The following is a 12,061-nucleotide window of genomic DNA, read 5'->3' on the forward strand; positions in this document are numbered from 1 at the left end:
ACACGCTGGTGCTTGTACCTTTATACATATTTCTATACCTAATGTGTCTAATTGTAAAAGACTGAATTCTGGATTTAAAAAAAACAACAGGCTTCCAAGACAGGCTCTGCCGATTCCAGAAGAGGGACAACCCCAGCCCATACAGATGGGCGTGGAGAGGAGAAAGTGAAGACCAAGACCTTTACATCCAGATACCGAAGCAGCCCTCTACTGTGGACTTTGGCCTGGTCTGCCATCTACTCTGCAAGGGGTCCTAGTCACTTGCTTTCTCACATGCTGAACTAAACCTTGAATACTTTGTCTATTTGTGCCCCATTGAGAAACTTCCTCAGGAGAGCAAGAAATGAGGCAATTGTCATAGTTGGGTTCGGAGGAAAGGTGAGGAGAAGGCATATCACCCCATCCATAATATGTGACTCAGATTCCCAGTTGACAGCATCGAAAATTTTACAGTCATAAATGTAACAAACAGGGACCACCAGCCTCCAAGCCGGTCTTCGTCAGCCTGACTTGGCTCCTCACAGAGCAGTGTGGGGTGGAAAACTTAAGTAACTTATGCACTGAGTTCAAATTTTCATCATAAGATGATCTTAAGCCCTAGGAAAATAGAGATTTATAAGGAAACACAGGTAGAGTTGTTTTCAAATGTTAAATACTTTGATTCACAAGTGGAAAGTGGATAAACTTAAATCTTAAATCTTGCCTTCCCAAGATTTCGCTTCTAGCAATGCAATCTCCGCCCTTGTAGCCAGGGTAGGAGAGGGAGCGGCCCATTGACCTAACGTCCCGGCTGAGCATGGGACCGAGGGCTCAGCCAGCCGTGGTGACTGGCGGGCATCAGCGGAGCCCACTGCACCCTGAGGGGCTCTGCCTCGGGGTGGCAGCTCCCCGGAACTCTGAAGACAGCCACCAGACCCACCTCGGAGGCAGCCTTCTTGGCCTTCTCTTCTGCCTCGTCACGTCCCCGCAGCAGCTCTTCAGCTTCCTTCTGCATTCGAGCGACATCAGCCTGCAGTCTCTTCCTCTGCCCAAGGAGGCTCGTGTTCTAGGAAAGGCAGCGGTCCTGTTAGGCAGCGCGACCAGGAGCCAAGGCAGCTGGACGGAAAGTCTCATCCTGGTCAGCCATATTCAGTTCAACAAGAGCCAGGCATATGTCAAAAGGACATATTCAGTTCAGGACAAAAGAAGTAGTAACTTTAGTCAAAAAGGAGACCTGGTCTCAGATACCCTGCAGCTGAAATGCATGGTTTGCGTTTGAACATGGTGAGGGATGTTTCCTGCCCTTTGCTCTTCAGTGTAGCCACAGTGACGTGGAGTGGGAGCCAGAGTCACCACAGGCATCAGGGGAACCGTGGCTGGAGAGTAAAAGCCGTCACTCCAGCATGTGAGTCCAGGGCGTAAGACAGTCCCTCCCTTTATCCTCCTTCCCGTCTTACTCTGCGGTTAGGAGGAGGTGGGGAATGGTCCTCACAGAGCCTCGCCCCCAGACCGTAGGACCCCCATGACAGGGACCACGGTGGTGGTCTTGTAGCCAGTGCTTCCCTAATTCCTCCCCCTGAGCTGAGACACTGCCCCTGTCAGTCCTGTGTTTTTCTAGAGTGTTCGATTGGGTGTCTCCTCACATAAGTCCATAGGAGCTGAGAATCCGGAGACAGAGGGGTCAGCAAGCCTGCTCCCGAGTGGCTGGGGGTCAGTGGAACCCTACTGTACTTTCTGTGTAAAGGGGGCACAAGTACATTTACTGACTTGTTTCCATACACAATCATTTAAACTGTGACTGAGAGAAATGCTTAAATTCTCTGCAAGCTTCATAATTCCCTGATTGGTGCATTTTTCATGAGGAAACAGGCTAGGTTGTATTGTGTAGAAGGTCACCTAATGGTGAGTACTTAAGAGCTGATTCTAAGTACTATGTCCTTGTCAGTAATATTAGGTCACCTAGATCAATGTTGGCCAGAATGTCTAGGGACCAGAAGCAGCTTTCTTTTTTTCTTTCCTCAAAATCCTCTTCCTCCTACTTCTCTTCTTCTTGCTTTTTCTCCACGAGGTATATCTGTATCTGTGTGTCTCTCCCTCCCTCTTCCCTCCTTTCTTCTTTATTGACTCTTGCTCTTTCACATTGAGACTCATCCTGCATTATTAGTTAGGACATGCATATCAAGTGATTACTGACAAATAATTAGTGGATAGTGGATAATATACTTCTTTTTTTAATCCAATATGAAAGCCAGGTGTGGTGGCACATGCCCTTAATCCCAGCACTAGGGAGGTAGAGGTAGGAGGACTGCCATGAGTTCAAGGCCACCAAGAGATTACATGCTTAATTCCAGGTCAGCCTGAGTTAGAGTGAGACCCTACCTTGAAAAACAAAAACAAACAAACAAACAAAACTCCCATATGACACATTGCAGTAAGATAAGTGAGATAAGCCTTCTTCATGGAGAAAAACCATGTTTTCTCCCATGGCGGCCAGTTTGAGCCCAGGGCCTCATACCTGTAAAATAAATGCTCTGCCACTGACTGAAAGACAGCTGAAGTAAGCTAGCCTGCGGGCAAGTACACACTTCCTACAGCATATTTGTTTTTCACCCCATGGCACTTGATGAGATTGTGTCATGCACATGGACCCAAAGTTAAGTTATAGCCACAGAGTAACTATAACAGGTTGTAGGCACAATTCGGACACACATTTTGCAGTGAAGGTACAACATGACTCTGGGAGGCATAATTCTTTGTGATGTGGGATCATCTGGCCCCTCAGAGGAGTGGGAATATCTCTGGACCCTGTCCACAAAATGTCAGCTCCACTTCCCAGTAACGGTGGCAACTAAAGTGACTGACAGATGCCTTCAGCCCTCCCAGGGGTTCAGAATATCCTTTGCTGCCTTAACCTCTTCTTCCCAACAGTCACCAAAGTAAACTTTCCAAAATGTGGAGCAAGTAACTGTCAGCTGTTCAAAATTCTTCAGTGAATCCACATTATGTGCAGATTAAATTCAAACTCGATCATACTTGGGGTCACAAGTGACTTGGGCCCTACCTGTCACTCAGCATTTCAACTCATCTCTCATACCCCCCCTGTTCTCTAGGACATGAATTTCCTTCAAGTCCCAAGTTCCCCATCTCCAAAGTCTCCTAATATTCTTTTTTTTTTTTCCCTCAGAGCAGCACACTACAATTGTTTGCATAGGTTTGCACTGTTTAAAGACATGGAGACATTGTGTGTCATATCCAGCTTGCCTATCAAGGTCATAGTTGGTACCCTAAAGATGCTCACTCATGACCCATTTACTACAGAACATATTCTTGGTCATAGTAGCTTCCCTGAATCTAGGAGACTTGTCATAGATCTAGGGATTTTGCTTCATGTCACTTCCATGACTGTATACAAGAAGCCAAAACCCTGAGAGCATCTCACCTCTTGGCAGTCACTCAGAATGGTTAGAGATCCTGACCCTAGACATTTTTTGAAGTATCATTTACATTCATAAATGTAGTAAACAGGGACCACCAGCCTCCAAACTGGCCTTTTGTTAGCCTGATTTGGCTCTTCACGCAGCAGCATGGAGTGGAAAACTTAAGTAACTTATACACTGATTTTAAACTTTCATCCTAAAATTATAATCCCTAGGAAAATAGAGATTTATGAGGAAACACAGGAAGAATTGTTTCCAGAAGTTAAATACATTGATTACCAAGGAAGAAATTTGCTAAGAAAGAGTTTGGAAGCAGACACTCTTTCACCACCGTCCTGGCTACGGACGCTCTGACCGCCTGCCCTCTAGGCAGAAAACTGAATGGTATTGGTTGAGATAAACCCACCCCATCTCAAAAAGGGGGAACGTGCTGAACTCATAGCCCTTAGTTTCTCAGAATGTAATCTTAGTTGGATTAAAGCTTTAAAGAAGTAAAGTAAAAACTGGTCCTTAAAGTGGCTCTAATTCCATACAACCAGTCTTTATAAAAGGGAAACTTGGGGCTGGAGAGATGGCTTAGCAGCTAAGGCATTTGCCTGCGAAGACTAAGAACCCAGGTTCAATACCTCAGGACCCACGTAAGCCAGATGCACAAAGTGGCACAGGCATCTGGAATTAGTTTGCAGTAGGTGGAGGCCCTGGCACACCCTTTCTCTCCCTCTCTCTCTCTCTCTCTCTCTCTCTCTCTCTCTCTCTCTCTCTCTCTCTGCCTCTTTCCCTCTCTCTGTCATTCTCAAATAAATAAATTTAAACAATTTTTTTTTAAAAAAAAAAAAAGAACCGCTTCCTTCAACCAACTGACAAAGCTAATGAGAAAATTTTGTGGTTCTCACCTGGGTATGGAAAACATTGATTCTTTCTGTGGCTTCCAGGAGCTCTTTTTCTGCCAGCCTGCGCCCACACTCAGTCTGCTCTTGCAAGGACCTCAGCTCCTCCAGTTCAGACTGAAGAACAGAGTTGCGCTGCTCAGCTAGAGACACCTGCTCCTTCAGGTCACGGTTCCAGCACGTGCTGTCACCCAGCTGTGCTTGAAGGTCCTGCAAGAGAAGACATGGGCCTGGGACGTGGCTCCCTCGGAGTTCAACTGCTGTGGTAGAGAAGGGGTCAGGTAGGAGCATCAGAGCACTGAGTCCAGAGTTCAGGCTCTTGAGCTCAAAGATTAAAAAGGAAATAGGCACAGAGAGGTAGCTCACAGGCAATGTGTTGAAGGAGAGAGACAAGGCCTTGAGCCATAGGCAGGCAAGTTGTTGCTCTCAGCAACTATTAGATGGAGGGACGTGGAAAGAGGAGGGAGTCCAAAAGCTAACTTTTGTGAGTGAGAAGTCAGGAAACAGACAAGAGCAGCAGTATCTCTGAACAACTAACTGTCCTCAGGAACTTGAGACACATAAGTCTATGTCTCATTAAGTGAGTCCTTCGGCCATTTCCTTATCCTTGTCCTAACTTGGGTAATAATTTTTTGCTAGCTGTGAGCTTAAGCTGGTCTTTTGGTGGTGAAAGAGAATTTCCTTTAATGCAGGAGGGATTGTCTGTGATACTGCGAAGGTTAGTACCCGCTGTCCAGCATCAGAGTACCACCCACCCTGCTGTCTTCAGCACAGGAAGCCACCAAAGACACTCTGGTCTGACATGCTGATGTATCATACCCTAGCGGTGTCTGGGAGAAGATGGACACCCGTCCCCGTCCCCTGTGCAGTGCCCTCTCTCACAACACGGGGTGTCCCCATGCACACCTGCTCCTAGAGGAACATAAGCATGTTCCACCCTCCTAGGGGTGAGTTTTGTTGTCTTCACCTTGATTGCTCAACAGCTTCTGCTGCTGAGTTCACTTCTGCAAGCAAAAGCATTTCTAATCTCTGTCCCATACCATACCCTGAAAATACCTTCATCTGGCTCTGAAGCTGGCCCAGGGACTTGGTTGTTTGTGAGACCTGGCGGTTTGCAGAGCAAAGCTGAATTTCCATCTCCTTGAGGTCCCCTTCCATCTTCTTCTTGAGCCGGGTGGCCTCAATTCTGCTCCTAGTTTCAGAATCCAGGCTGGACTGCAGGGCGTCCATAGCACACTGCTGGTTCCTCCTGATCTCAGAATAACATTCAGGACCAAAACAAAACATCACATTCCCAAATTGAGAAAAAAAAATTGTGTTCACAACAGCTTAGGAAGTGGGAAAAACACATTCAAATAATAAAAAAAAAAATCACAATGATTAACAAAATGAATCTAAATGAGCTTCTATTTTATAAACAGAGAAAGTCTGGGGTTAAGGTAAGCCCATCCTAACAGACTAAATAAAGTTTCAACCTCAAATTCTGCAAAGAATTAAAAAGGCACCCAAATGCTTTTAAGATTCCTGTAGGGTAACGTTAGTCTTATCTGTGACGCTCTAAAGGACAATACACAGAAACGTCTCTACTTACTTAGATAAGCTACCAATGCTGGATGAATGTATTTCTACATAATCATAATACTCCCATGAATAAAATTACTTCCAATGGTTAAAAACGTGCCCGAACAGAGCTAGAAAGTGCTTCTGAGGGCGAGGTTGAAGCCCTGAGCAACCCACATACTGCTCTAGTAACCTAAATCTCCTCTATTTTCCCTCCCCCCCCTTCTCCCTTTTGGAGATTGATAGGACAAGGTCTGCTAAGAAAATTAAACTCTATATAACAGCAAGTTGCTTTTAATATTCCCATATAAAAACCTAAAACCTTGTGCAAAAACACATTTGTAAAATGCTAGAAACTCAGATAATCATTGTGTGCTCAAAAAGGCAATGAGGAATTGGAGGAAATCATGGACGATTCCAATTTCCAACACTTGAAGCAGTAGGGCACCATTTCACTGAAGTTTAATTAATGAATCAGGACTGTGGCGAGTGTACTATTAAAAGCCTCACCAACACCAGTGCTTATTTGTGCAGCCCCGCAACCTCTGGTCCTCATCTGCACTGTCACAGAAACACCAGAAAGAAACTGAATGCCGAGATGCCTTTTAACGACTTCACCTTCCATACTATTCCACTTTGGCCTCTCCGACTTGGTCAAAAATTGGCTTCTGTTGTTTTCATTCACCAAGAGTTAGTGCTTATTCTTCAGGACAGGTTAGTTGCTACCACTCATTGACATGTGTTCTGGTAAGCTCACCCATGGAAATGGAGCCCTAGTGCTGGACAGATAATAGAGAAGTGGGAAGTCCACCTGTCTCAGGACACACAGCAGAAGTGTCCAAGAGCGCACCCTGCCTCTGGTGCTGCTCCGAGACGCACACAGCGTAGGAGTAGGTGTGTGGCTGGAGTTTGCAAATGGGTCAGAGGTGAGGGCTCCATTTATCATAGCCGCTTTCCTCTCACGGGGCAAGCCTTCAAAGTAGTCATAGGCATATATGAGAAATAGCTTTCCTACTCTAGACCCAGCGTGAGCCCCGCTCCTCACCAAACTCAGCCTCCCAGCCCCAACAAGCTGACGCTGACCTTTAGGTACTGAGCTTTCATTCAGCTCCTGGATAAGAATCCCGTATGCCTGCCAGTATGTAAAGTTCTAGAGACAGTTGTGACTTGAAGTGTGCAGAGTCTCCAAATCCAAATGTTGACGATCTCAACCCCCAGTGCCCATCACAGTGATGTTTGGAGACAGGATCAGCAAAGACCCGTGAAAGTGCTCTTAAGAAGCGATTGGTATAAAATGAGGCTGTTAGGATAGAGCCGAAACCTCAGACGCAGAAGGCAGCAGGGACAGGGCTCACAGAGAAGAACCGACCTGCCAGCGCCTTGACCTCCGATAGACTCGGACATGGCTGAGAACATGAATTTGCGCTGCAGAAGCCATCCAGTCCGTCCTTTCTGAGACGGCAGCCCATGCAAACTAATCCAGGGCCTCTCATGCTCAGCTTTGCTGAGGCTTCTCCACCTCCTCCTGGGGAAACTTTTTTCACCACAGTCGGTTCTATGCCATGAAGACCACAGTATCTGTGGCCTGGTATCAAATCCCTCTACAGAAATACACTCTACGTGCAGCACACAGAAAGTTTCAAGTGTTAACTTTCTCACAGTTCATGAATGCTTATGGACCAGTAAAAAGTGCTATGGCTCAACAAAATAGCACAGGCCTGGAAAATGTCTGTAAAACAATCAATACAACTTTTGAAGGATAGAGAAACCTTTAAAATCAAAACTCCCTGAAGCTTTTTTTTTTTTTTTTCTAAAAAAGAAAAATGAAATGCCCAACACCTAGGGCCATGCAGTTGGAAGCCATTTATTTTTGCCTTCTGAAACACAAAATACAAATTCAGAAGGAAATGAAACCATTAAAAATTGAGATAAAAACAAAAAATTTTGAAAACAAAATGATGTCAAATGAACAGTCAGTTCAGTAGGCCATTTTCTCCTGCAATATTGCTCACCTGTGTCAGATTTAAGCATTCCTACAACAGAAGTGCTAGTACGTCAGACAGCTCCTATAAGGTGAGACCGTGTAGCAGCAGTGATGGATATAACTAGGTTCAGAGGAGTGGTCTGCTTGAAAGTGAGGGGACATCACGAGAGGGCCAGCAAATGATTGCTACGGGACAAATGCCACCACATGCACCTACAAGCCACAACTGCAGAGTTGAAGGCAGCTGCAGAGACCATAAGGCTGAGAAACCAGAAACGATTGACTACTTAAGGCTTTACAGAGCAAGGTGGCCTAGCCCTTCCCTGAACATTCAAACCAACACAAGCAGATGTATTTTGAAGTCTAGTGCCTCCTTCCCAAAAGCACCTCCCCTGGGCGGGGGGGCATCCAGGGAGAACAGAATATGTGTCTGGTTCGGGTCCGGCCCAGTGTGCTGACTTTCCCATTTCAGCATCTCCTGCACCTGTTGGGAGAGGATGGAAGCTGGTGCCTCCTACAGACTCAAGATGCCCCTTTCGCTCTGTCCTCAGCCCAGTCGTGGCTAGAGCATCATTTACATGCCCGTGCTGGCAGCTAACCTGGTCTCTTTTCTAGGGTCTCTGGCAGAGATGAAGGTCAGGCTTCTTCTCTTCCAACTCTCAGGGACTGCATTGTCACCTCCTGCCTCTAGCCATGCCAGTAACATTGGTAGAAATAAAAACATAAAATCACTGAAATAATGAGCGGATATCCAGAAACTCTGGTTAGAATACTATCCCAGAATACTAGAATACTAGCCCACATGAAGGGCTCAAGTATTAGTAGATAAACATGTCAATCGTAAGCCTCGGGCTGAGGTTTTCACTGGCAACAGGCCCCCAAGCTGGGCTTCTTTGGGGTGGGTACAGTGTTGGCTGCACGATCCAGCCAGGTCTTCCCCTGAGCCCCTTTTCTTTTCTCTTTTGTCGTCCCTCCCGCCCCCTGGCTCCCTTCTCCGCAGAGTGCCACAGGTGTGGAGCCGCCAGCTGTTGCGAACAGAGGACCTGGAACCCCGTCTTGCTCTCAGGTAATATGTTCCTTCGGGTCCATCATTTACTCTGTTGTCCTCGACCGCTTGTAACTGGGAACTTGTGCATCCGACCTCTGGCGCTGCTCCGCTTTCTCCTAGCTCTGGAGTCGCATGAAACCCAGGCACTTAGATTCTACCTGCGCCTTCATGGAGCAGAAGCGGTCTGGGCTGGCATGGGTGCCCCTGGGGCGCCCATTCTTCCCGGATGGGTAGATGGCCGCACTCCGAGTCACTCGCTGAGACGCACAGGGACTGCACTGCTCAGGCCCCGAGCCCCGGCCACCCTTTCTTTTTCTTTCCCCACTTCATCACAGCCATACTCCCTTCCGGTCTCCTCTCTCCACCTGAGCTCTTTGTATTGCTGACTTCCTTTGCACTAAGATGATTATAACTGGGGAACTGCAATTTAAAAGAAAAAAACCGACTTCAGATAATATCAAACCTACTGCTATAAATATACGTAGTAAGGAAGACGAGTCCTCAGTCTGTGTCTCATCAGGTGCATCTAAATGTCATGGAGAAATTCCCTGATTATTGATTTTCCCCCCTAGGTTCATTAATAGCAAAGTTTGGCATTACCTGAAGTCACGTGTGCATGTTCTTTCAACTACAAAAAGAGCTGTTCATTTTGTGTGACTGGTGGAAGGAAATGGTACAAATATTAAGGCTCATTATTTTTAGCTTTTATCCAAAAGAAAGATTCCTTTAGACAATAAGTCACACCTCACGAGTAGACCAGATTTCTTCCCCAGCCAGTTCAATGAAAATGCCAGTGAATGAGAACTAGGAAAATTCAAAGCACGCAGAGGCCCACATTTGACTTGGAGTCCTCAGTAAACACTGACCACCCAGGAGTCTGGGCTAGGGACACAAGCCAGAGGAAAGCGGCCAACTAAACAGAACACACGGACAGCTTTTATTGTGTGTGGGGGGGGTGTTCTAATAGTGTACAAGTTGCCAGTTGAACCGGGAAGCCTTGCAGTTTTCTCTGCTGCCCTGTGGCTTTGACTTGAGGGAGCTGCTCAGAGAGGTGTCACGGTGCTAGGAAACTCCAGGTGTTCAGGCTGTGCCTATGACCTGGAGAACGGGGCTTCACCAGCATCTGCCACTTGATCTTCCCACCCTCTCTGACACGTGAGACAATTGTTTGTCCCCCCCTTGAGAGCCCTAGAAATTGAATGCCCGAGCTCGTGGCATGCTGTGAGAAAGCCCAGTCCTGTCTCCTCCAGTCACCCGACTGAACATGCGGCTCTTCCACCAGTGATGCTGCAGGCAGCCTTGCCCTCTCTCCCACCAGACAGGAGCTGTGAGTGAAAACCCTGCTCTGATCTGACATCAGCTCTGAGTCAGAGCATCCCATTTGTACTCTTTTCATCCATGGTTCAGTATTTTCAGTTTTGTTTTTGTTTTTTTTCAAGATAGGGCCTCACTGTAGCTCAGGCTGACCTGGAAATCACTCTGTAGTCTCAGGGTGACCTCAAACTCGTGGCAATCCTCCTACCTCTGCCTCCCGAATGCTGGGATTAAAGGTGTGCACCACCACGCCCAGCTCAGTTTGTTTGTTTTTTAAGTGCCCAAGAAAGGGATTTGTTACAAGCAGACCCAGACACTACGCACTGTCTTAATACACTCCCATTCCCCAGTTAAGTGTGTTACTTAAAGAACAGAAAACCACAAAAACTGACAGTAAATGTCTGTAAAAATTATTTTCTATACATAGGGATGCAAGTAAGAGGAGCTTCTAGTGTTCAGTTGGACTAAAGCTCTGATGGGAACCATAAATGTAGCCAAATGTTGTATTGGTTCGAGGATCCTGAAATATATAACAGTGATTCATCAAAATGCTGTTAAATACCTTAAATTTTCTATTTCTTCTTCTTTCTCTGAAAGCTTTCTTTCAAGTTCTGCTTTGGCTTCTGAGAGTTCAGTCTGCAAATGAAGAATCTTGCTTTCATTCCGTTCCAGAGCTCCCTGAAATAAATACATGAAAAGCGCTGAATGAAGTCCCCATTTGGATAAAAGTTTCATTTTCCCCTATTGAAATCCATGTCACTAAGACTTTAGAGTTTCTGGGAGAGATCTAGCTTCAAATCATGTCCCTGAAATTGGAATGGGACGAAAGAAGAATGGCTGCTTCCATTTATCACTTTAATTACAGCTTTGACATTCTTAGTCCTTTTAATATTAGACTGTGAGTAAAACTCAGTGATGAAGTGTTTCCCTAGCATGTGTGAGCCCTGGGTTCAATTCCCAGGTGCACCACGGGGGGAAGATCATAGTCTAAGAACTAGAATTCTAAATCATTTTTAAATAGAATTTTCCAATGGTGTCGGTCAGTATATTTAATTGCTGACATTTATTACTCTTGAAGTTTTCTAATGTATTCCATCCTTGGGGCGAGTGAATAAGAGTAACAAAGGTAGAACAGGGAGGTGTTAAGGCCTGCCTGGAATCTTTCTAGACATCCCAGAGGAATAGAAGAAAAGTCAGATGTATCCAAAGACTTCAGGAAGCACATGACACAGAGCACTCGGGGCTGGCCTCTTCATCTTAATTAGTACTGTGACTTCAAGTAGGGCATTTTGAAAGGCAGGAAGGTCTACCGAGCCTGAATATTTAATTGAAGGTCAGGGACTTAGTGCTAGGGCGATTCAATTTTATAAGTAGGCATTTGGTGAATTTTCAAAGCCCCTTCCAAAGAAAAGGTAAGTGGAAGGAGAAATCGAAGCAAACAGCAGTGAACCATTTGGAGGACAATGATAATATAGTGGCATGGTCAAGCAAGCCAGTCAGCTGACCACTAACTCTGGACAGCTCTGAGCATGAGGACCGTCTTCATAACTTGCTCTGTGGTGTGCTTAACACCTGCCAAACACCTGCCACAGACCATGGACCTGAGTAGTGATTTCCCAGCAAAACTAAGGTGCCTGGAATGTTAGAGCTTCCTTTGCTCTTATCTTAATGCTGACTTCAACGTAAACTAAAATCAAGTGCTCAGATAGCAATTTCCCTCAGAGGAAATGGTATAATTTCTTCACAAGGAAACTCATCTCCAGGCCTCAAAATATGCACTGAGACTGTGAATCTTTAGAGAAGGCGACCTTGGGTAATTTGAGAATGGCTTCCAAATCATGATAAAGTTTTT

General features: G+C 45.8%; 1 protein-coding gene across 1 annotated transcript in view; it reads right to left on the reverse strand.

Moving 5' to 3' along the window:
* Myh15 (myosin heavy chain 15) overlaps positions 1-12,061 on the reverse strand; it is a 112,479-nt gene that overhangs the window by 14,417 nt on the left and 86,001 nt on the right. Inside the window, exons 33-36 of the mRNA XM_045148051.1 lie at positions 10,772-10,887; positions 5,360-5,552; positions 4,310-4,513; positions 920-1,045 (exon numbers count right to left, since the gene is read on the reverse strand). Of these exons, the coding sequence (XP_045003986.1) occupies positions 920-1,045; positions 4,310-4,513; positions 5,360-5,552; positions 10,772-10,887 (639 nt within the window). The remainder of the gene's footprint in view (positions 1-919; positions 1,046-4,309; positions 4,514-5,359; positions 5,553-10,771; positions 10,888-12,061) is intronic.

The sequence above is a fragment of the Jaculus jaculus genome, chromosome 4 (assembly GCF_020740685.1).
Source record: "Jaculus jaculus isolate mJacJac1 chromosome 4, mJacJac1.mat.Y.cur, whole genome shotgun sequence".
Classification (NCBI taxonomy): domain Eukaryota; kingdom Metazoa; phylum Chordata; class Mammalia; order Rodentia; family Dipodidae; genus Jaculus; species Jaculus jaculus.